Source organism: Cherax quadricarinatus, chromosome 2, assembly GCF_038502225.1.
Source record: "Cherax quadricarinatus isolate ZL_2023a chromosome 2, ASM3850222v1, whole genome shotgun sequence".
Lineage (NCBI taxonomy): Eukaryota > Metazoa > Arthropoda > Malacostraca > Decapoda > Parastacidae > Cherax > Cherax quadricarinatus.
In genome coordinates, this window is record NC_091293.1 from 5424216 (window position 1) to 5450864 (window position 26649).

General features: G+C 45.7%; 1 protein-coding gene across 1 annotated transcript in view; it reads left to right on the plus strand.

The window, feature by feature from the left end:
- LOC128690178 (cell adhesion molecule Dscam2-like) overlaps nucleotides 1–26649 on the plus strand; it is a 485658-nt gene that overhangs the window by 182438 nt on the left and 276571 nt on the right. Inside the window, exon 10 of the mRNA XM_070089455.1 lies at nucleotides 23626–23770. Within this exon, the coding sequence (XP_069945556.1) occupies nucleotides 23626–23770 (145 nt within the window). The remainder of the gene's footprint in view (nucleotides 1–23625; nucleotides 23771–26649) is intronic.

Consider the following 26649-nt stretch of genomic DNA (forward strand, 5'->3'; position numbering starts at 1 on the left):
GAAGATGCAACAACAGCAACACCAGAAGATGCAACAAGAGCAACGCCAGAAGACGCAACAACAGCATCACCAGAAGACGCAACAACAGCAACACCAGAAGACGCAGCAACAGCAACACCAGAAGACGCAACAACAGCAACACCAGAAGACGCAACAACAGCAACACCAGAAGACGCAACAAAAGCAACACCAGAAGACGCAACAACAACATCACCAGAAGACGCAACAAGAGCAACACCAAAAGACGCAACAACAGCAACACTAGAAGATGCAACAAGAGAAACACCAGAAGATGCAACAACAGCAACACCAGAAGACGCAACAACACAAATACTAGGAGATGCTACAAGAGCAACACTAGAAGACGTAACAGCAGCAACACCAGAAGACGCAGCAACAGCAACACCAGAAGACGCAACAACAGCAACACCAGAAGACGCAACAACAGCAACACCAGAAGATGCAACAAAAACAACACTAGAAGACGCACCAAGAGCAACACCAGAAGACGCAACAACAGCAACACCAGAAGATGCAACAACAGCAACACTAGAAGACGTAACAGCAACAACACCAGAAGACGCAACAACAGCAACACCAGAAGATGCAACAACAGCAACACCAGAAGACGCAACAACAGCAACATCAGAAGACGCAACAACAGCAACACCAGAAGATGCAACAACAGCAACACCAGAAGACGCAACAACAGCAACACCACAAGATGCAACAACAGCAACAGCACCAACAGCAGAACTGAAAGTAACGTAATCAACACTGGGAGCAGCTTCCTTTGCTCTCCCTCCTTCCCATGCCTTCTCTCCCTCCTTCCCTTGCTTTCACTCCCTCCTTCCCATGCCTTCTCTCCCTCCTTCCAATGCCTTCTCTCCCTCCTTCCCATGCCTTCTCTCCCTCCTTCCCTTGCTTTCACTCCCTCCTTCCCATGCCTTCTCTCCCTCCTTCCAATGCCTTCTCTCCCTCCTTCCCATGCCTTCTCTCCCTCCTTCCCTTGCTTTCACTCCCTCCTTCCCATGCCTTCTCTCCCTCCTTCCAATGCCTTCTCTCCCTCCTTCCGATGCCTTCTCTCCCTCCTTCTCATGCCTTCTCTCCCTCCTTCCCATGCCTTCTCTCCATCCTTCCCATGCCTTTCCTCCCTCCTTCCAATGCCTTCTCTCCCTCCTTCTCATGCCTTCTCTCCCTCCTTACCATGCCTTCTCTCCCTCCTTCCCATGCCTTCTCTCCCTCCTTCCCATGCCTTCTCTCCTTCCTTCCCATGCCTTCTCTCCCTCCTTACAACCCTGCCTTCTCTCCCTCCTTACAACCCTGCCTTCTCTCCCTCCTTACAACCCTGCCTTCTCTCCCTCCTTACAACCCTGCCTTCTCTCCCTCCTTACAACCCTGCCTTCTCTCCCTCCTTACAACCCTGCCTTCTCTCCCTCCTTCCCATTCCTTCTCTCCCTCCTTCCCATGCCTTCTCTCCCTCCTTTTGATGCCTTCTCTCCCTCCTTCCCATGCCTTCTCTCCCTCCTTCCCATGCCTTCTCTCCCTCCTTCCCATGCCTTCTCTCCCTCCTTCCCATGCCTTCTCTCCCTCCTTCCCATTCCTTCTCTCCCTCCTTCCCATGCCTTCTCTTCCTTCTTCCCATGCCTTCCCTCACTCCTTCCCATGCCTTCTCTCCCTCCTTCCCATGCCTTCTCTCCCTCCTTTTTCTTTTTTTTTTTTTTTGACACAGGGTTTGACAAGGGTAAGGATCTCTAGCTTTATTGACAAGCTATTTACAGGTTAAGAATTCCTAACTTTATTGGCAAGCTAAGAGCTGTTACCTACATCAGCTCATTTGAAAGCATTTTTATTGTTATGAGACATACAAGTAGGGAAAAGGATGAAGTTGGAGCCATCTGTGGGCCAGCATTTTCATTTGATCAACTGACTTTAACTTGTTGACATCATTATGCTGTACGAATGTGTTCCATACTCGAGTCATCCTGGGTATGTATGATCTCAGATTGAGTGATGTTCTGGAGAAGGGTACAGCCAGAGTGAAGTTGCTGCTTTCTGCCCGTCTTGTGGCATAAAAGCTTGTTTCACGCTGTCCACGATGTGGATCCAAGTGTGGTACTTTGACAATATTGGCCTTGTACACAACAGTAAGGCCACCCACATCCCTCCTATGTTGAAGGCTCTGCTGAAATGACAGCTCTATCCAGGATGGGTCCAGGCGAGAGATGAGACGTCTTGCTCTGTTCTCTACTCTGTCAAGCAATCGCAGATGAGAGGGGGGGCAGGCAAACCAAGAAAGTGGAGCATACTCAAGGCGTGAGCGTACTTGTGCCTCGTACAGGATCTAGCAACCCCTACTGTCAAGCAGATGCGAGATACGGCGAAGTGCTGTAAGCTTCCTGGCTGCCTTGTTTGCAAGATTTACAACATGGTTCTTCATGGGTAGTTTGGAGTCAAATTTCACCCCAAGGATATCAACTTCTTCTCCAGGTGCCAACACCCTCCCATTCATCCTTACTACTGCACCAGCATTACCATCATGGTGTCTAGAGACGATCATCATTTGCGTTTTCTCACGTGCAAATGTTACTTGCCATCTATTTCCCCAAGCTGATGTAGCTCTCAGCTGGTGATTGATGTAGCTTAGAGCAGCTGGCATTTCTTCTCTTGGATAAGTGAATGTCAGTGTACAGTCGTCTGCATATGCATGTGATTCTGGGATGAGATGAAGAAGGTCGTTGAAGTAGACATTCCATAACAATGGACCCAGCACGCTTCCTTGTGGAACACTTGCCCCAATAGGATGTCTTGCTGATTCCGTTCTATTGAGAACTATACTTAGAGATCTACCATGAAGGTAATCACTGAGGAGACATAGCGTAGAGCCTGCAATTCCCAGTGCTTGAAGTTTTGCTAAGAGGCCCTGGTGCCACACCCGGTCGAAAACGCCAGCAATGTCCAGTGCTACCACACAGCTGACTTTGGATTCATCCAGTGACTGGTGCCGCTTAGTGGAGAGGTTTAACAACAGATCATAAGAACATAAGAACATAAGAACGAAGGAACACTGCAGAAGGCCTACTGGCCCATGCGAGGCAGGTCCAAGTCCCTACCGGCTTAAGCCAATGCACCCAACCTAGTCAGGTCAGGTCACATTGAGTTAAGGGAGGAACACGGCAACCGACCTGTTAGCACAAGCTATCAGGTCTAACTCACACCCACCCACATCTACTCATGTATTTATCCAACCTATTTTTAAAGCTACACAACGTTCTGGCCTCTATAACGGTACTTGGGAGTTTGTTCCACTCATCCACAACTCTATTACCAAACCAGTACTTTCCTATATCCCTCCTGAATCTGAATTTTTCCAACTTAAAACCATTGCTGCGAGTCCTGTCTAGGCTAGATATTTTCAGCACACTATTTACATCCCCTTTATTTATTCCTGTCTTCCACTTATAAACCTCAATCATATCCCCCCTGATTCTACGTCTTTCTAGAGAGTGCAGTTTCAGGGCCCTTAGTCTATCCTCATAGGGAAGGTTTCTGATACATGGGATCATCTTTGTCATCCTCCTTTGTACATTTTCCAGAGAATTTATATCCATTCTGTAATACGGTGACCAAAACTGTGCAGCATAATCTAAATGAGGCCTAACCAAGGATGTATAGAGTTGAAGAATAACCTGAGGACTCCTATTATTTATGCTTCTTGATATGAAGCCAAGGATTCTATTAGCTTTATTGCGAACACTTATGCACTGTTGTCTTGGTTTCAGATTACTGCTAACCAGAACTCCTAAATCTTTTTCGCAATCCGTAATATTAAGATCTACATTATTTAGTTTATATGTGGCATGGTTATTGTCCTGTCCAACATTTAGAACTTTGCATTTGTCTATATTAAACTGCATCTGCCACTTCTCCGACCACTGCATCAGTCTATTCAAATCTTCCTGGAGTGCTCGAATGTCCTCGTCAGAATGAATTCGACGGCCTATTTTGGTGTCATCGGCAAACTTGCCGATGTCGCTCTTTATGCCCTCATCTATGTCGTTTATGTAGATTGTGAACAGCAGGGGGCCCAACACTGACCCCTGTGGAACACCGCTCGTGACGCTTCCCCACTCTGATTTCTCCCCATTTATGCAAACTCTCTGCTGCCTATTTGTCAACCATGCCTCTATCCAGGAAAAAATTTCTCCTCCTATTCCATGTGCTTTAATTTTCCTCAATAGTCTCTGATGTGGGACCCTGTCAAAAGCCTTACTGAAGTCCATATACACAATATCATATTCATTACCATGATCTACCTCCTCAAATACCTTAGTGAAAAAAGTTAATAAATTCGTAAGGCAGGAACCTTTCTTGAAGCCAAATTGACGATAACAAAGTAGTGAGTGGTAGTCAAAAAACTCTGTCATTTGTCTTGAGATTATTGTCTCAAGGATCTTACCAGTGATTGACAGGAGTGACACTGGTCTGTAGTTGCTGATTTCTGCTCTGCTCTTCTTTTTGTGAACAGGGACTACATTTGCCTCCTTCCCATGCCTTCACTCCCTTATTCCCATACCTTCTCTCCCTCCTTCCCATGTCTTCTCTCCCTCTTCTCATGCCTTCTCTCCCTCCTTCCCGTGCCTTCTCTACCCCCTTTCCATGCCATCTCTCAGTCCTTCACTTGCCTTCTCTCCCTCCTTCCCGTGCCTTCTCTCCCTCCTTCCCATGCCTTCTCTCCCTCCTTCCCATGCATTCTCTCCCTCCTTCCCATGCCTTCTCTCCCTCCTTCCCGTGCCTTCTCTCCCTCCTTCCCACGCCTTCTGTCCCTCCTTCCCAGTGCTTGAAGTTTTGCTAAGAGGCCCTCGTGCCACACCCGGTCGAAAGCGCTAGCAATGTCCAGTGCTACCACACAGCTGACTATGGATTCTCCCCCTCCTTCCCATGCCTTCTCTCCCACATTCCCTTGCCTTCTCTCTTTCCTTTCCATGCCTTCTCTCCCTCCTTCCCATTCCTTCTCTCAATCCTTCTCATGCCTTCTCTACCTCCTTCCCTTGCCTTCTCTCCCTCCATCCCATGCTTTCTCTCCCTCTTTTACGTACCTTCTCTCCCTCCTTCCCTTGCCTTCTCTCCCTCCTTCCCTTGCCTTCTCTTCCTCCTTCCCAAGCCTTCTCTCCCTACTTCACGTGCCTTCTCTCCCTCCTTCCCATGCCTTCTCTCCCTCCTTCATATGCCTTCTCTCCCTCCTTTCCATGCCTTGTCTCCCTCCTTTAAGTGCCTTCTCTCCTTCCTTTCCTTGCCTTCTCTCCCTGTTTCCCATGCCTTCTCTCCCTCCTTACCTTGCCTTCTCTCCCTCCTTCCCTTGATTTCTCTCCCTCCTTCCCATACCTTCTCTCCCTCCTCCACGTGCCTTCTCTCCCTCCTTCCCATGCCTTCTCTCCCTCCTTCCCATGCCTTCTCTCCCTCCTTACCTTGCCTTCTCTCCCTCCTTCTCATGCATTCTCTCCCTCCTTCACGTGCCTTCTCTCCCTCCTTCTCATGCCTTATCTCCCTCCATCCCATGCCTTCTCTCCCTCCTTTCCATGCCTTTTCTCCCTCCTTCCCATGCCTTCCCTCACTCCTTCGAGTCCCTTCTCTCCCTCCTTCCCTTGCCTTCTCTTCCTCCTTCCCTTGCCTTTTCTCCCTTCTTCACGTGCCTTCTCTCCCTCCTTCCCATGCCTTGTCTACCTCCTTCCCATGCCTTCTCTTCCTCTTTCCCATGCCTTCTCTCACTCCTTCCCATGCCTTCCCTCACTCCTTCGAGTCCCTTCTCTCCCTCCTTCCTATGCCTTCTCTCCCTCCTTCCCATGCCTTCTTCTCTCCTTCACGTGCCTTCTCTCCCTCTTTCCCATGCCTTCTCTCCCTCCTTCCCATGCCTTCTCTCCCTCCATCCCTTGCCTTCTCTCCTTTTTTTCCATTCCTTCTCTCCCTCCTTCCCATGCCTTCCCTCCCTCCTTACCATGCCTTCTTCTCTCCATCACGTGCCTTCTCTCCCTCCTTACAACCCTGCCTTCTCTCCCTCCTTACAACCCTGCCTTCTCTCCCTCCTTACAACCCTGCCTTCTCTCCCTCCTAACAACCCTGCCTTCTCTCCCTCCTTACAACCCTGCCTTCTCTCCCTCCTTCCCCTGCCTTCTCTCGCTCCTTACCATGCCTTCTCTCCCTCCTTCACGTGCTTTCTCTCCCTCCTTTTTTTTTACACAGGGTTTGACAAGATTAAGGATCCCTAACTTTATTGACAAGCTATTGACAGGTTAAGGATTTCAAACTTTATTGGCAGGCTAAGAGCTGTTACCTACATCAGCTCATTTGAAAACATTTTTATTGTTATGAGACATACAAGTAAGGAACAGGAAGAAGTTGGAGCCATCTGTGGGCCAGCCTTTTCATTTGATCAACTGACTTTATCTCGTTGACATCATTATGGTGTATGAATGTGTTCCATACTCGAGTCATCCTGGGTATATATGATCTCAGATGGAGTGATGTTCTGGAGATGGGTACAGCCAGAGTGAAGTTGCTGCTTTCTGCCCGTCTTGTGGCATAAAAGCTTGTTTCACGCTGTCCTCGAAGCGGATCCAAGTGTGGTACTTTGTCAATATTGGCCTTGTACGTAACAGTAAGGCCTCCCACATCCCTCCTGTGTTGAAGACTCTGCTGAAATGACAGATCTATCCAGGATGGTTCCAGGCGAGAGATGAGACGTCTTGCTCTGTTCTCTACTTTGTCAAGCAGTCGCAGATGAGAGGGGGGGGGGGACAGGCAAACCAAGAATGTGGGGCATACTCTAGGTGTGAGCATACTTGTGCCTCGTACAGAATCTTGCAACCCCTACTGTCAAGCAGATGCGAGATACGGCGAAGTGCTGTAAGCTTCCTGGCTGCCTTGTTTGTAAGATTTACAACATGGTTCTTCATGGTTAGTTTGGAGTCAAATTTCACCCCAAGAATATCAACTTCTTCTCCAGGTGCCAGCACCCTCCCATTCATCCTTACTACTGCACCACCATTACCATCATGATGCCTAGAGACCATTATCATTTGCGTTTTCTCAGGTGCAAATGTTACTTGCCATCTATTTCCCCAAGCTGATGTAGCTCTTAGCTTGTGATTGATGAAGCTAAGAGCTGCTGGCATTTCTTCTCATGGATAAGTGAATATCAGTGTACAGTCGTCTGCATATGCATGGGTTTCTGGGATGAGATGAAGAAGGTCATTGAAGTAGACATTCCATAACAATGGTCCCGGCACGCTTCCTTGTGGAACACTTGCCCCAATAGGATGTCTTGCTGATTCCGTTCCATTGAGAACTACACTTAGAGATCTACCATGAAGGTAATCACTAAGGAGACATAGCGTAGAGCCTGCAATTCCCAGTGCTTGAAGTTTTGCTAAGAGGCCCTGGTGCCACACCCGGTCGAAAGCACCGGCAATGTCCAGTGCTACCACACAGCTGACTTTGAATTCATCCAGTGACTGGTGCCACTTAGTGGAGAGGTTTAACAACAGATCAGCAGCAGAGTAACCTTTCCTGAAGCCATATTGACGATCACAAAGTAGTGAGTGGTAGTCAAAAAACTCTGTCATTTGTCTTGAGATTATTGTCTCAAGGATCTTACCAGTGATTGACAGGAGTGACACTGGTCTGTAGTTGCTGATTTCTGCTCTGCTCTTCTTTTAGTGAACAGGGACTACATTTGCCTCTTTCCACAGAGAGGGCCATTTACACTGTACTAGGCAGTGCTGAAAGATACGAGTTAGAGGTGCTGCTAGCTGGTCTGCGCATCTTCTCAGCAATCTTGGGCTCAACTTGTCTGGGCCCACAGCCTTTTCTTGGTCAAGCGATTTAAGAAGGAAATGCACCTCCTCCTGCCTTATTGTCACCACTGACAGTTTTGACACAGTTCTTGCAGCTAGCCAAGGAGGGTCCATTGCTGGATCAGGAACTTGCATTTTGGTAGCAAAGTGTTCGGCAAAGAGGTCCGGCTTCTCTTGACTACTAGTAGAGGTGGTCCCATCCCATGCCTTCTCTCCCTCCTTCCCTTGCCTTCTCTCCCTCCTTCCTATGCCTTCTCTCCCTCCTTCCCATGCCTTATATCGCTAATTCCCGTGCCTTCTCTCCCTCCTTCCCTTGCCTTCTCTCCCTCCTTTCCATGCCTTCTCTCCCTCCTTCCCTTTCCTTCTCTCCCTCCTTGCCTTGACTTCTCTTCTTCCTTCCCTTGCCTTCTCTCCCTCTTTCCCGTGTTTTTTTTTTACCCAGGGTTTGATAATTTTAGGTTAATGATCCTTACCTTTATTGACAAGCTATTTACAGGTTTAGGATTCCTAACTTTATTGGCAAGCTAAGAGCTGTTACCTACATCAGCTCATTTGAAAGCATTTTTGTTGTTATGAGACATACAAGTAGGGAACAGGATGATGTTGGAGCCATCTGTGGGCCAGCATTTTCATTTGATCAACTGACTTTATCTCGTTGACATCATTATACTGTACGAATGTGTTCCATACTCGAGTCATCCTGGGTATGTATGATCTCAGATTGAGTGATGTTCTGGAGATGGGTACAGCCAGAGTGAAGTTGCTGCTTTCTGCCCGTCTTGTGGCATAAAAGCTTGTTTCACGCTGTCCTCGAAGTGGATCCAAGTGTGGTACTTTGAAAATATTGGCCTTGAACATACCAGTAAGGCCACCCACATCCCTCCTGTGCTTAAGGCTCTACTGAAATGACAGGTCTATCCAGGATGGGTCCAGGCGAGAGATGAGACGTCTTGCTCTATTCTCTACTTTGTCAAGCAGTCGCAGATGAGAGGAGGGGGCAGGCAAACCAAGAATGTGGAGCATACTCAAGGTGTGAGCGTACTTGTGCCTCGTACAGAATCTTGCAACCCCTACTGTCAAGCAGATACGAGATATGGCGAAGTGCTGTAAGCTTCCTGGCTGCCTTGTTTGTAAGATTTACAACATGGTTCTTCATGGTTAGTTTGGAGTCAAATTTCACCCCAAGAATATCAACTTCTTCTCCAGGTGCCAGCACCCTCCCATTCATCCTTACTACTGCATCAACATTATCATCATGATGCCTAGAGACCATTATCATTTGCGTTTTCTCAGGTGCAAATGTTACTTGCCATCTGTTTCCCCAAGCTGATGTAGCTCTTAGCTGGTGATTGATGAAGCTTAGAGCAGCTGGCATTTCTTCTCTTGGATAAGTGAATATCAGTGTACAGTCGTCTGCATATGCATGGGATTCTGGGATGAGATGAAGAAGGTCATTGAAGTAGACATTCCATAACAATGGTCCCGGCACGCTTCCTTGTGGAACACTTGCCCCAATAGGATGTCTTGCTGATTCCGTTCCATTGAGAACTATACTTAGAGATCTACCATGAAGGTAATCACTGAGGAGACATAGCGTAGAGCCTGCAATTCCCAGTGCTTGAAGTTTTGCTAAGAGGCCCTGGTGCCACACCCGGTCGAAAGCACCAGCAATGTCCAGTGCTACCACACAGCTGACTTTGAATTCATCCAGTGACTGGTGCCACTTAGTGGAGAGGTTTAACAACAGATCAGCAGCAGAGTAACCTTTCCTGAAACCATATTGACGATCACAAAGTAGCGAGTGGTAGTCAAAAAACTCTGTCATTTGTCTTGAGATTATTTTCTCAAGCATCTTACCAGTGATTGACAGTAGTGACACTGGTCTGTAGTTGCTGATTTCTGCTCTGCTCTTCTTTTAGTGAACAGGGACTACATTTGCCTCTTTCCACAGAGAGGGCCATTTACACTGTACTAGGCAGTGCTGAAAGATACGAGTTAGAGGTGCTGCTAGCTGGTCTGCACATCTTCTCAGCAATCTTGGGCTCAACTTGTCTGGACCCACAGCCTTTTCTTGGTCAAGCGATTTAAGAAGGAAATATACCTCCTCCTGCCTTATTGTCACCACTGACAGTTTTGACACAGTTCTTGCAGCTAGCCAAGGAGGGTCCATTGCTGGATCAGGAACTTGCATTTTGGTAGCAAAGTGTTCGGCAAAGAGGTCCGCCTTCTCTTGACTACTAGTAGAGGTGTTCCCTTCCCATGCCTTCTCTCCCTCCTTCCCTTGCCTTCTCTCCCTCCTTCCTATGCCTTCACTCCTTCCTTCCCATGCCTTCTCTCCCTCCTTTCCGTGCCTTCTCTCCCTCGTTCCCATGCCTTCTCTCCCTCCTTCCCTTGCCTTCTCTCCCTCCTTCCCGTGCCTTCTCTCCCTCCTTCCCATGCCTTCCCTCCATCCTTCCCATGCCTTCTCTCCCTCCTTCCCTTGCCTTCTCTCCCTCCTTCCCTTGCCTTCTCTCCCTCCTTCCCATGCCTTCTCTCCCTCCTTCCCATGCCTTCTTTCCCTCCTTCCCATGCCTACTCTCACTCCTTCCCATGCCTTCCCTCCCTCTTTCCCATGCCTACTCTCACTCCTTCCCATGCCTTCTCTCCCTCCTTCCCTTGCCTTCTCTCCCTTCTTCCCTTCCCTTCTCTCTCTCTTTCCCTTATCTTCTCTCCCTTTTTCCCATGCCTTTTCTCCCCTCCTTCCCATGCCTTCTCTCCCTCCTTCCCATGCCTTCTCTCCCTCCTTCCCATTCCTTCTCTCCCTCCTTTCCATGCCTTCCCTCCCTCCTTCCCATGCCTTCTCTCCCTCCTTCCCATGCATTCTCTCCCTCCTTCCCATGCCTTCCCTCCATCCTTCCCATGCCTTCTCTCCCTCCTTCCCTTGCCTTCTCTCCCTCCTTCCCTTGCCTTCTCTCCCTCCTTCCCATGCCTTCTCTCCCTCCTTCCCATGCCTTCTTTCCCTCCTTCCCATGCCTACTCTCACTCCTTCCCATGCCTTCCCTCCCTCCTTCCCATACCTACTCTCACTCCTTCCCATACCTTCTCTCCCTCCTTCCCTTGCCTTCTCTCCCTTCTTCCCTTCCCTTCTCTCCCTCTTTCCCTTATCTTCTCTCCCTTTTTCCCATGCCTTTTCTCCCCTCCTTCCCATGCCTTCTCTCCCTCCTTCCCATGCCTTCTCTCCCTCCTTCCCATGCCTTCTCTCCCTCCTTCCCATGCCTTCACTCCCTCCTTCCCATGCCTTCACTCCCTCCTTCCCATCCCATGCATTCTCTCCCTCCCATGCCTTCCCTCCATCCTTCCCATGCCTTCTCTCCCTCCTTCCCATGCCTTCTTTCCCTCTTCCCATGCCTACTCTCACTCCTTCCCATGCCTTCCCTCTCCTCCTTCCCATGCCTTCCCTCCCTCCTTCCCATGCCTTCTCTCACACCTTCCCATGCCTTCTCTCCCTCCTTCCCTTGCTTTCTCTCGCTCCTTCCCTTACCTTCTCTCCCTCTATCCTATGCCTTCTCTCCCTCCTTCGCATACCTTCTCTCTCTCCTTCCAATGCCTTCTCTCCCTCCTTCCATTACCTTCTCTCCCTCTATCCCATGTCTTCTCTCCCTACTTCCCATACCTTCTCTCTCTCCTTCCCAAGCCTTCTCTTTCTCCTTCCGATTCCTTCTCTTCCTCCTTCCCATGCTTTCTCTCCCTCCTTCCCATGCCTTCTCTCCCTCCTTCCCATTCCTCCTTCCCTCATTATTTTCATCATGCTCATTAAACATAGCTACGGGATAAATGTTTAGTCACGTGTCGTGCATTTAAACGACGACATGAAGCTCACTGAGGGTAATGTGTCGCCTCTCACCATTATTTGTATTCAGGACGTTCCTTGTATAAATTTTGTGGTTACTAACAGTGGATGTAATGACCTCGTTCTTTCTGACCCTCCTTCACTTCAACCCCGACACTATCACCACCACAACTACCACCACCACAACAACCTCCGCCAACACAATTACCACCATCACCACTACCACCACCACATCTACCACCACCATCAGCATAACATTCCTCTTCCGTGTCCACTTGACAACTTTCTTTCCGTGTCCGACACTAGCATTTCTGTCAGTGACACCGCCGTTGGAAAAGGCCGTACTGGCTAGAAGCTAGCAGGAAACTAAGTCCAGTCGTTGTGGAAGATTGAGACACTTATACAACATATGAGAATCTTTACTGAAGAAACGTTTCGCCACACAGTAGCTTCATCAGTCCAATACAAAGCAGAGAGGTGTAAGGAGAGGAGGAGTGTGAGGTAATCGGCCCTCAGCCTGGAGTCGATATGTTCAGTTCATCAATCTTGTAGAATATCGAGTATAGGGCCGTAAACGTGGCTTATATACTGCAGTCAGATGACGCGAAGCAGGAGGAGGCGGGGTCATAATGGAACCATCCACTAGTCTAAGTAGGTCCTCGTCCAAAGGTTGGAGAAATGTTGAAGAATTCTTTGTATCAAGATCCCATGATTCTTGCAATGTCTTACAGATATGATAAATGGTTGGAAAAAAACGACAAGTTGAAGATTGAGACAATAAAGATTCGCAAATGTTGCATGAGTGTCTTTTTTTCTGATTTAGAAAGGATATAGGAAAAGTATTGGTTTGGAAATATAGTCGATGAGTGGAACAGTTTTCCTAGCAGGGTCATTGAAGGAGATGAGAACATAAGAATGGAAGAACATTGCTGCAGATAAGTACGTGAGTGAGAGAGGGGTTGTATTTAAGTGGGATTTGCACATTACTTAAGAGGGTTAATAATTCTTACTCATATCTTAGGTATAGCTACTTTATACAAAGTCACATAATCAATGTAAAAGTAAATCATCATAAAGCTAAGTGCCACAGTGTCATATGTTACTGCCATCTTCAGGTGTCTTACGACACTACGAATCCCAGTGTTAAGACTCTCCTTCATCGTGTCCTATGACACCACCTTGTCTCCGCGTTATAACACCCTTCTCATGTGTCACACGTTACCCTGTTCTCCGTGTCACACGACACCCTTTGCTCCGTGTTACAACATTCCTTCACCGTGGTACACCCACGACACTGCCTTGTCCCCATGTTTTAACAGTTAGTCTCTTTACGCCCTTTTCACCGCGTCATTTGACACTAACTCACCGGGTTACAACACAGACTTTTTTTTCTAAGAATACGTGTGTGTCACCTGTCACCTGTCACCTGACACTCACCGGGTTACCCACCCCTGACTTTCCATGTCCGTGTCATGACAACGCTCACCGGATTACAACACCCTGGCTTCCCACGTGTCCGTCCTCAGACAGACCCACAGGTCCCTGAGGTCTTCTACAGAGGCCTAAGTCAGTAGGTGTCCACAGATGTACACCGTGAGGCAGTCTGGTGAACACTCTCCAAGGTCAGTCACCAGCAGGTGTATTCCGTGAGATTCTGGTGAACACTGTCAAGGCCAGTAGATGTCACCATCAGGTGTACTTCGTGAGGCAGTTGGGTGAACATTGTCAATCAAGCCGGTTCAGCAGTCACCTCAATGGGTTTGATGACGTACCCAGTGGTACAGCAGGCCGCCAGATTAACTACTTAACCACCAATTTGGTAGGAGGCCGCAACAACCACCACCAACACCACAACCACCACCACTACCACCACTACCACCACCACCACAACTACCACCTAAACCACCACCACCATCATTACCACCACCACTACCACCACCACTTCTACCACTACCACCACTTCCACCACCACTACCACTACCACCTCCACCACCACGACCATCATCACCACTAGCACCACCACCACCACCACCACCACCATCATCACCACTACCACGATCACGTCTACCACCACCACTTCTAGCACCACTATCACCACCACCACTACCATCACCACCACCACTCCTACCACAACCACCACCACAACTACCACCATCACCACCACAACTGCCACCACCACAGCCACAACCACCACCACCACAATTACCACCATCACAATTACCACCATTACATTACCACTACCACCCCCACCACTACCACTACCATCACAACTACCGCTTCCCCCACCATCACCACCACCACCACCACCACTCCTAGCACAACCACCATCACTTCCACCACCACCACTACTGCTACCACCACCACCACCCCAACTACCACTACCACCACTACCACCACCACCACTACTACTATCACCACCACTACCAGCACCACCACCACCAGCAACAAAACCACTATCACCACTACAACTACCACCACCACCAATACCACTACCACCACCACCACTACTGCCACCACAACTGTAACTACCACAACCACCACAATTACCACCACCACCGCCATCACAACCACAACCGCCACCCCTACCTTCAACACTAAAACCACAACCACCACTACTGCCACCACTACCACCACCACCACAACTACCACCTCCACCACCACCACCACTTCCACCACCACAACCACTACCACTACCAGCACCACCACAACTACCACCACCACCACAACCATTACCACCACCACTACCACCACCTCTACCACCACCCCCACCATCACCAACCATACTACCATCACCACCAACACTTCTAGCACCACCACCACCACTTCTACCAGCACAACCACTACCACTACCACCACCATCACCAACTATACTACCATCATCACCACCACCACCACTTCTACCAGCACAACCACTACCACAACCACCACCACCAACACCACAACTACCACCTCCACCACCACCATCACCACCGCCACTACCTCCACCACCACCACCATCACCAACAATACTACCATCAACACCAACACTTTTACCACCACCACCACCACTTCTACCAGCACAACCACTACCACTACCACCACCACCACCATCACCAACAATACTACCATCACCACCACCACCACCACTTCTACCAGCACAACCACTACCACTACCACCACCACCACCATCACCAACAATACTACCATCACCACCACCACCACCACTTCTACCAGCACAACCACTACCACTACCACCACCACAACTACCACTTCCACCACCACCACCACCACTACCACCACCTCCACCACCACCACCAGCAATACTACCATCACCACCACCACCACTTCTACCACCACCACCATCATTACCACCATCACCACCACCACGACCTCCACCACTACCACCACCACCACCAACGCCACTCCTACCACAACCACCATCACTACTGCTACCACCACCATCCCAACTAACACTACCACCTCCACCACTACTATTATCACCACCACTATCAGCACCACCACCACCAGCACCAAAACTGCTATCACCACTACAACTACCACCACCACTAATACCACTACCACCACCACCACTACTACCAACATTACAACTACCACCACCACAACTACCACCACCACCACCACCACCATTACCACCATCACCACCACCACCACTCCTACCACAACCACCATCACTTTCACCACCACCACTACTGCTACCACCACCACCCCAACTACCACTACCACCACAACAACAATTAGCACTACCACCACTACAATTACCATCACCACCGTCACAACCACCACTACCACCACCACCACCACTAAGTTCCACAGAAGATATTACTAAGCGAACTACAGCTTCGTAACATTTCGTACAATCCTCAATCTGCTTGCAGAAGGTGAGACCAGTTGTGGATATACGTCGAGAAGTTATCGTGTTAACTCCTTTTTAAGCCTACACAGCTAACAAGATAAACGACTTCTTCTCAACCATAGGATCTAATCTCGCCAGTAAAATCCCACATACCAATGCCCATGCCGGGGACTACCTAGATGGGAATTTCCCTAATTCCTTCTATCTTGCACCAACTGAGCCCATGGAAGTCACCGAGATTATAAAGTCACTTAAAAATAACTCGGGGAATCTGTCTCATGTCCCACCATTACTGTACAAGCGAGCGGCCCATGTCCTTTCGCATGCTATTTCATTACTTTTAACAAGTCACTAGAGACTAGCACCTTCCCGAAACTACTCAAGATGGCAAGGGTTACACCAATACATAAAGGTGGTGACCCTACAGACTTAAACAACTATAGGCCAATATCTAACTTACCATTGCTATCCAAAATCTTTGAGAAACTCGTGCACAGGAGACTGTATTCATTTATAACGGCTCAAAACATACTAAACCCCTGCCAATTTGGATTCAGGAAAAATAAAAGCACTAATGATGCAATCAGAAAAATGCTAGATCTGCTGTACACAGCATTGGAAAATAAGGAATATCCACTAGGAATTTTTATTGACCTAAGAAAAGCTTTTGACACAGTAGACCACGACATCCTACTCCACAAACTTGATCATTACGGTATAAGAGGCCATGCACTTGCTTATTTCAAATCTTACATTACTAATAGGTATCAGTATGTCACCATTAAAGACACAGCATCAGCAACACGGCCAATTGATACTGGAGTTCCGCAGGGAAGTGTCCTTGGTCCCCTGCTCTTCCTCATATACATCAATGACCTTCCAAACGTATCCCAACACCTGAAACCCATTCTCTTTGCTGACGACACGACTTATGTCATCTCTCACCCTAATCTTGCCACCCTCAACACCATTGTGAATGAGGAGCTGATCAAAATATCGACTTGGATGACAGCCAATAAACTTACGCTTAACGCTGACAAAACCTACTATATTATGTTTGGTAGCAGAGCAGGAGATGCACAAATTAACATTAAGATTGACAACACGCTAATTACCAGAAATAATGGGGGCAAATTCCTAGGCTTATACCTTGACAACAACCTGAATTTCAGCACCCATATCCAGCATATAACCAAAAAAGTATCCAAAACGGTTGGGATCCTCTCCAAGATACGATACTACGTGCCGCAAAATGCCCTTCTCACACTATACCACTCACTTATTTATCCATACCTCACCTATGCTATTTGTGCTTGGGGATCAACTGCAGCAACACACCTAAAGCCAATAATAACCAAACAAAAAGCTGCAGTAAGAATAATCACTAAATCCCATCCCTGGCAACACCCCCCCCCCACTCTTCATAGACCTAAACTTACTCCCTGTTCAGTACATCCACACTTACTACTGTGCAATCTACATCTACAGGGCCTTAAACTCTAAAATCAACCTTGACCTAAAACGCTTTCTTGATAGTTGTGACAGAACCCACAGGCATAACACCAGACACAAACATCTCTACGACATTCCCCGTGTCCGACTAAACCTTTACAAAAATTCAATGTATGTCAAAGGCCCTAAAATCTGGAATACCCTACCTGAGAACTCTAGAACTGCAGACACATTCATCACCTTCAAAACTACCATTAGAAAACATCTTATCTCTCTGTTACACCCCATCAGCTAACTACACGAATACCACCTGGTGGTTCACACTTACACTCACTCACTCATTTGACCATAAACAGAAATATTAATCTCAATCTTAAAATAATGAATCCTGTGATACTCCAATACTGAAACTATGTACTGTGCCAAAACAAAAGCATTCACATTGCTAAACTCACAAACTAGTATTTAGTCACTTAGTCATAATACCAACTTACCTCATAATTTGTAATATTTTACAATTAAGAATAAAACTAAGTCTGCCCGAAATGCCTAGCCATGCTAAGCGTTCTAGTGGTACACTCTGTAATCACTATTTTACAACATGTAAACCACACAATAACCAAATTTCTGTAAAATCAACATTGTAATCCTTATAGAGAATAAACTTTGAATTTGAATCTGAATTTGAATTTGAATTTGAATTTGAATTTGAATTTTGTGTATCCCTGTGTTGTTGCGCGACTCACCAGAGGATGGTCATGTGGTTCACAGTAAACTAACATCTACCGTTCACAGGATGGACTTTGAGGTGCATAAAATACTATAATACATAGCTTCGTAAACGATCCCGGAAGTGGTTTAAAAGAAAAACACAAGTGAGCAAAACACTTGGACTTATTTATAATAAAACGTTTCAAGGTCTCAGGACCAAAAGATTTTCTTTTATCTATGTCCCAGTGTTTTATTCGTGTGTTTTAAAACTTTACAATAAAACAGCCACTACCGTCCAAGGGATGGAGGAAAGTGACTACCCTCTAAATAGACGGTATCTCTCTCTCTCTCTCTCTCTCTCTCTCTCTCTCTCTCTCTCTCTCTCTCTCTCTCTCTCTCTCTCTCTCTAACGCTAGAGGAACCTTATGGATTTTACAGTGTCTCTAATTATACAACTACTAATACTACTATTACTACTACTACTGAGAAAGGGTTGTTGAAGTGATTCGGACATTTATAGAGGATGGAACAAAACTGAATGAGTTGGAAGGTGTATAAAATTGTAGTGGAAGGAAGGCGAGGTAGGGTTCGTCCTAGGAATGGTTGGAGGGAGGGGGTAAAAGAAGTTTTGTGTGCGAAGGGCTTGGACTTCCAGCAGAAGTGCGTGAGCGTGTTAGTTGAGAGTGGAAGCAAATGTTTTTTAATGAATTTACGTGCTGTTAGATTGTGAGCAAAGTAACATTTATGATGCGATTCAGGGAAAACGGTTAGCCAGATTTGAGTCCTGGAGGTGGGAAGTGCAGTGCCTGCACTCTGAAGGAGGGGTGGAGATATGTTGCAGTTTTTTAACTGTAGTGTAGGCACGCCTGTTACAAAAAAAAAAACGCGATTTCTAATAAGCATAGAGATCTCCAGTGAATACTAGAAAGGGCTGCCCTTCTAGCATCCAGCCTGTTACTGGGTTTTTGTATCAAGTAGTCAGTATCCTGATCCAATTATCCATTAGAATTCAGCAAGATTGAATAGTGCTTCAGGATTACAACTGGTAGGCTACTAACTAAAGAAATTAACATTTAATAAGTTTATTAATAACAATTGTCCAGGCGTATATTATCAAATTAAATTAATGTAATGAACATAGCCAAAATAATCAAATCTCTCGTGTACAGTAGTATTGTGCTGAAGTCACATATCACATCTTAATGACTTTTAAGTACCGTCTGGTACATTGTTAACATTTAATAACAATACAAATATATACAAGTAAGTTTCTGTGTATGTGTGTAAGTGCTCTAAGTAGTTCGCTATGTCTCAGGACTCGACTAGACGTAACCAGTGACTGACTATAAGTCCTCATATAAACTAACTTCTTGACCAACCTGGCAATCAGAACAGCTTGCTTGAACAATAAAACTACTTCAAGCCGAATAGCAATATAACAAGCAACAGTGACACAGAATCAGGAACAAGCAGAAAATATAACGACACTAAGTAGGGACCATCTGCAGATCCTCCACAAAAGTCACAAAACTCCCATACTACTGAATCTAAGTTCAGCATTAGAAAATCCCCGACTCTGACAGTGCACAGATACCAGTACAAATTAGGTCAGAAGCTACAGCTCAGGACCTGAGTTTCTCAGAGTGTCTAAGAGACACACAACCTCAGTACAATGTCGAAAATCACTAAGTCTAGGCTATGTTCTGTGAACAGAGTTACACAGAAGCAACAACAAGAAAGTGACAGAGACGATCTTCCAACAAGGGCCAGCATGGGAGAGCTAGGCACGTCTTGTTCGAAGAATGTCCAACAGAAAAGAGACAGCGCCTAGGCAGACTACTGCAGGTGAGATGTGATCACCCCCCTGATCACGTGACTCCATGCTGCTGCTGCCCAGCAACACAGAGAAGCCGGCAGCATAACGAGCACAACGATAGTTAGACAATGTTGTCAAATACTTAACACTCGAACTATGAGCACTGAATAACATATATAAATGTTACATTCTACCTAATAATATAAATAAATCAAATAATAATATAAAGCAATATATTTACGATTTAGCTATTATCGCAAATATAAGCAATATAAAATTATAAGAAAAGGTAATATACATTATATACATTGCGACCCATTCAGGGGTCGCAATAAAGCCTCTGCCAAGACAGTGATGGAGTGAATGATGATGAAAGTGTTTCTTCTTCTTGGGTCACCCTGACTTGGTGGGAAACAGCCGATGTGTTAATAAAAAGTATTATTACTACTACTACTGCTACTACTACTACGACTACTACTACTACTACCACTATTACTACTACTACTATTACCACTGCTACTGCTACGACTGCTACTACTACTGCTACCACTATTACTACTACTATTACTACTACTACCTACTACTACCAGCACCACCATCACCCTACCATCACTGCCGTCGCAGCTACCCAGCACCAACCTCCTCTCTCATTCCCCCACTATGAAAATCCCTTACCCAGCCTCTCCCCACGTCCCCAACCCCCAACTTTCACCGCCCTTCTTCTCCATCCCCCACTTCCCACCTCCTCCTCTCCTCTTCCTCACCTTCTCGCTTCCTTTCTTCCTAGACATCTCGTTCTCTCCTCTTTAAACCTTCCTTTCTCCCACATCCCTTCTCCCCTCCCTACTTATCTCCAATCACTTCCCCTTCTGCCTTTCTCCCCCTCATCCTTAACACCTGTCTTCTTCACCATCACCCTTTAACTCCCCCCTTCCCTCCATTCTTCCTTCCCCTCATCTAGTATCCTTGGTATGCCTCACTAGGCTCTTGGTATTCATACAGTGATCATGATGTAAGTGCTTCCAAAACTGTGTATCGGTAAAGTTTTTATTTAAAGTCGCTGCGGGTGCAGTTAGAAGCGCCAACTTTGACGGTGATCCTGTGCCAGTGTGCCATTAACAGTCCCGTTTTCCTTCCCTCTTTCAGTTTCATTATAATTTGGTGTAGTTTAGAAATACACTTAAACAAACGCAAGGACATATTTATTAGAAAGCGTTGCTGTCCTGGGACCTTGATCACTGGGCCCGTCATCAAGGTCCCAGGACCAAAACGTTGTCTAATAAATATGCCCTAGTGTTTGCTTACGTGTCTTTCTAAACCATCTCGTCGTTATCTATTACCAAGGTTTATACCATAATTTTGTATCCCCGACGGGAATACCATGAAGTGATCTTTGACGTTTTTTCCTCCTATCTCTAGGGTTTTCGTTCATAATTTAAAAACACTTCACCAAATCGGCTTCAAATTTTCTATTGTACTGTAACTTTGAAGTGGTTTGTACTGATCATTCCCTACATTAATCATTCCCGGATTTAGTTTCCTTGAAGTGCCTTGAGAGCGACTCTTCTAATCGGCTTCAAACTTTCTACACTGGTGTATCCAACCAGGAAAACAGTTCACATTGTTACTGGAGCGAGTTAGTGTCAATATGCCAAATTTATTTTTAAAATAGTGAACAATTATCTTTCGTAAAATTACATAAGTACGCTGATTCTGAAGATCACTGTAGAAGAAAATTTACTAATTTCCTAACGTGGAATCGTTGGTTTCTAAGCAATAACTGAAGAATGCTTCTTCTGGTCGACTTCAGACCTTCAGTGGTTTTGGGCTGCACTGAAACAGTCACATTGGTTTTCAGTTGTGTAAAGTTTAAGGTCATTTTTTTAAAACAAATTGATTTATCTGCAGTGAATGTAGAGCGACTTTTCTAGCTGCCTGGTGTGGCTTACCGACAAACATTTTCCGGTTAATCTAGGGTAGTTAAGCTGCTCATTTGCCAAAATTACCGAGTTGTGAAAAACTGAAATATAAGTTTCCATGTAATAATTTGTGAAAGCCTCGTTCGATCAGCTTCAAAGCTTCATTGTTGAGGTTTGTTACTTAGAGGAAGCTTAGAGAAGTCACTGAGATGTGCAGCTGCTGATGCAAACAATTATACTTCATATCCTTCGCCGTCTTGCCAGCTATCTCACAGGGCGTATGCAAATACTCGTTATTATATAAAATATTGTTTTTTCTAATAGGACTGCAGAAACTTCATACAGAATATAACCTGGAAAATAAAACTGAGAAGTATTGACAGACTGCGTTTTTAAATTTTCGATTTTTTTGAGCCGTATTTTAAATGGCGTATTTTCTACGGTTTTATTCCAGAGCCGGCACTCATACTCACATACAGTTTTATCTTTAACCCTCGAGATTTTTTTTTATAACTAGAGAACGCCTCACCTGATCGGGTTCAATTTTCCAATACTTGTATATTGTATCTACGCAAAGGTCCATGGAGGATGTGCAGGTGGCCTTCGGTCAACTTTAAACAGACGATTCCCGTTTTCGATTTCCGTCCAATAACATGTGATCGTTATTGTAGTGTTGCTCCAAACTTGCTGTTTTTACTTTTAAAATGGTGAATATTTTTTCTATGGAGTATCTTTGGTATGTCACTGTCAACAAGTTCACTCTTAAATACACTCATGAGAACTTTGTGTGTTAAGGCTGTGTTTGTTAATTTGACAGTCTTATAACATAGTTAATGAAGTTGAAAAATGTTGAGTTATGTGTGATAACTGGGGAACGCATCGTTTGATCGGTTTCAAACTTTTCGATTATTTTCAACTGGTTGTCATGAAATAATTTGAGAATGTCTTATTCGATCGGTTTCAAACCTTCACCACTGACAACTTGAGAATGTAACTTCTGAGCAGTTTCAAACTTAGTCTAGGTGTATTTTTGGATTTTGGTGTCTATACAATAACTATAGAATGTCTCTTTTGATTGGCTTTTAACTTTTATAAATGGCATATTATAATAAGTATAGATGGTTCCAGTTGGTTTTGGGATTTTTATTGAGGGAAGAAGAATATTAGTTTCCATGTGATAACCTGTGAATGACTGCCGAGCGGCTTCAAATCTTCATTGCTTATATTTGACTGTATCAGAAACCTATGCTTCAACCTGTACTATTATTTGTTATTAATTATTATTATTATTATTATTATTATTATTATTATTATTATTATTATTATTATTATTATTATTATTATTATTATTATTATTATTAATAGAAGTGGTAGTAGTAGTAGTAGTAGTAGTAGTATTTATAATAGTGTTCAATGAACTGTTAGAGGGGGAAAGAGAGAGAGAGACAGAGAGAGAGAGAGAGAGAGAGAGAGAGAGAGACAGAGAGAGAGAGAGAGAGAGAGAGAGAGAGAGAGAGAGAGAGAGAGAGAGAGAGAGAGAGAGAGAGAGAGAGAGAGAGAGAGAGAGAGAGAGAGAGAGAGAGACTATTAAAGCGAGACTGAACAACAGTAACTCATGTAATAACGTTTACATTTCATTGAACTTTCACTTTACAAAATTTTATGTGGGCGCTCAAGTTCTTGAGGAGCAAGACAGTGTGTGTGTGACAGTAACTTGCCGACGTTGATTAAGTGGAAGAGCTGCTTATGGTGCTGTCACAGTTGTTATTTACTGATGACTCGGATTTTTTTTTTTTGGGGGGGGGGGCGGGGGAGGGGGTAGATTCTGAAAGAAATTGAAAATTGAAAAATGGTATGGTGATGCCGACAAGATGTGGAAAAAAACTTACGTAGGGTCTATGAAATTTATTAGAGTAAACATTTCGCTCGTAGCGGCTTCTTCTGGACTGTAGCAGCCGCTAGTGGAGGAACGTTTCCTCTAAAAAAAATGTCCTGAACTCTACTGCGAAAGTTGGTGGAAAAATTTGGGTGAGTATGTCAGGGAAGATAACCTAAAGTGAACATAGAAAAAGCAAAGTGACTAGAATGACGAACAAAAAAATCTACCAGTTTTGACACTATAGTTTGCTATTAGATGCACCTTTGTCCTGGTTATCACTGGTTGATGTGCCTCTCCTGCTTCCTTCCCACAGATACTCTCCCAGTCCTCAAGTACCGGTTCATCGAGCAGACGCTGCAGCCAGGACCTTCTGTGAGCCTGAAGTGTATCGCCTCTGGGAGTCCCACTCCTTCAGTGACATGGACGCTAGACGGCTTCCCTGTCAAGCACTCCGACAGGTGAGGGAGAGAGGGGAAGGAGAGAGAATGATCCTCGTAATGTAATCTCTAACTCTAGTATGAAGATGAGTTAAAGATACTCATCATTATTATGACTGGTGTTAGGAGGAGATAAAGATACTTATCATTACTATGATTTATCTTAGGATGATATAAATATACTCATCATCACTATGACTGTTGTTAGGATGATATAAAGATACTCATCATTACTATGACTTGTCTTAGGATGAGATAAAGATACTCCTCATTCAGCAACGTTACGCATGTCCTCGAGTGACACTAGACTCTGCAATGACTATTAAGAATCACAGAACTACATGTTATAACTTGCAAGATAGAGAACCACCAGGAAACTGCGCAGTTGACCCTGATGTGGAGTCCCAGCCTTGCCAAGCACATACAGAGACTTGGAAATATTCAATGGTTTGGAGCCCACACAAGTTCCTGAGGTGAGAGGAATGCAATATGGAGAGCGACTGAAGGAAATCGTTAAGATGTATCTCCTACATGAAGGTTGAAAAACTCTGTATGAGGCAAAATTGACTAACAATGACTCACGAAATCGTAATAACATGATTGCAAACAAACCACGGAACGGGTGGGGTCTGAACCCCATTGAGAGTGAGTCCTAAAATTCCAGGCCAGTGCGTAAGCACCCCACCCGTTCCGTGGTTTGACTATCAGAAGCAAGTATGTTGCATTTTTAGAACATAAGCGCATAAGAAAGAAAGAACACAGCAGCAACCTTACTGGTCCATGCTAGGCAAGTTCAACTCACACCCACCCTCACCCACTCGTGAGGGTGGGTGTGAGTTGTACTTGCTACACAAGGTTCTATCATCAATGACGCTACTCAGGAGTTTGTTCCACTCTTACTCAAACTCTATTTCCAAATCGATGCTTTCCTATTATCCGTTATATTATTCTAGGATATAATTTGAAGACAGTAGAACTATATGCAGAAGATGAGGTAATCAGTACCTTAGCCTTGGAGTTGGTGTGAAGAGCACCGTAGTCGTGAAGATTCTGGAACATAGACAAGGAGGCTGGCGCTTGTATAGTAATGTCAGGTGGAAAGGGACGAGTAGCAGACGAGGGCATAATCACTGGTAGGCCTGATTCCCCAGTGGAAGTAGGTCATACCCAAAGGGATGGGTAAGTTGTTGTTGTAGCCATGAAGGAGGTCATGTAGATGTCCTCTGAACCAAGATTCCATGATGCGTGATGTCGGTATTGTATACCATTCTTGTACAACTTGTCAGACACTGCAGCATCATGGAATCTTGGTTCAGAGGACATCTATATGACCTTCTTCATGGCTACTACAACTTAACCCATCCCTTTGGGTATGACCTACTTCCACTGGGGAATCCCGCCTACCAGTGACTATGCCCTCGTCTGCTACCCGTCCCTCTCCACCTGACGTTAGTATATAAGTGCTAGCCTCCTTGCCTATGCTCCAAAATCTTCACGACTACAGTGCTCTTCACACCAGCTCCAAGGCTGAGAGACTGATTACCTCATCATTGTATATAGTTCTGTCTTCAAATTATGCCCTAGAATCTGTATTGATAAAGCCACTAGATGGCGAAACGTTTACAATAAAGATACTCAGAAGTTGCACATGTGTCTCAGTTTTCATCTTGTCGGTATTGTATACCATTCTTGTACAACGATATACCACAACACGGGCCAGAAGAAACATATACCACAAGGCAGTCTAGAAGAAAGATACACCACAAGGCAGGCCAGAAGAAAGATACACCACAAGGCAGGCCAGAAGAAAGGTACACCATAAGGCAGGCCAGAAGAAAGATACACCACAAGGCAGGCCAGAAGAAAGATACACCACAAGGCAGGCCAGAAGAAAGATACACCATAAGGCAGGCCAGAAGAAAGGTACAATACACCATACACCACAAGGCAGGCCAGAAGAAAGATATACCACAGGGCAGGCCAGAAGAAAGATATACCACAGGGCAGGCCAGAAGAAAGATACACCACAAGGCAGGCCAGAAGAAAGATATACACCACAAGGCAGGCCAGAAGAAAGATATACCACAGGGCGGGCTAGAAGAAAGATACACCACTAGGCAGGCAGGATACACCAGAAGAAAGGTACAATACCAAGGCAGGCCAGAAGAAAGATACACCACAAGGCAGGCCAGAAGAAAGATACACCACAAGGCAGGCCAGAAGAAAGATATACCACAAGGCGGGCCAGAAGAAAGATACACCACAAGGGAGGTCAGAAGACAGATATACCACAAGGCAGGCCAGAAGAAAGATATACCACAGGGCGGGCCAGAAGAAAGATATACCACAGGGCAGGCCAGAAGAAAGATATACCACAGGGCAGGCTAGAAGAAAGATACACCACTAGGCAGGCCTGAAGAAAGATACACCACAAGGCAGGCCAGAAGAAAGATATACCACAGGGCGGGCCAGAAGAAAGATACACCACAAGGCAGGCCAGAAGAAAGATATACCACAGGGTGGGCCAGAAGAAAGATACACCACAAGGCGGGCCAGAAGAAAGATACACCACAAGGCAGGCCAGAAGAAAGATATACCACAAGGCAGGCCAGAAGAAAGATACACCACAAGGCAGGCCAGAAGAAAGATACACCACAAGGCAGGCCAGAAGAAAGATACACCACAAGGCAGGCCAGAAGAAAGATACACCACAAGGCAGGACAGAAGAAAGATACACCACAAGGCGGGCCAGAAGAAAGATATACCACAAGGCAGGCCAGAAGAAAGATACACCACAAGGCGGGCCAGAAGAAAGATACACCACAAGGCGGGCCAGAAGAAAGATACACCACAAGGCAGGCCAGAAGAAAGATACACCACAAGGCAGGCCAGAAGAAAGA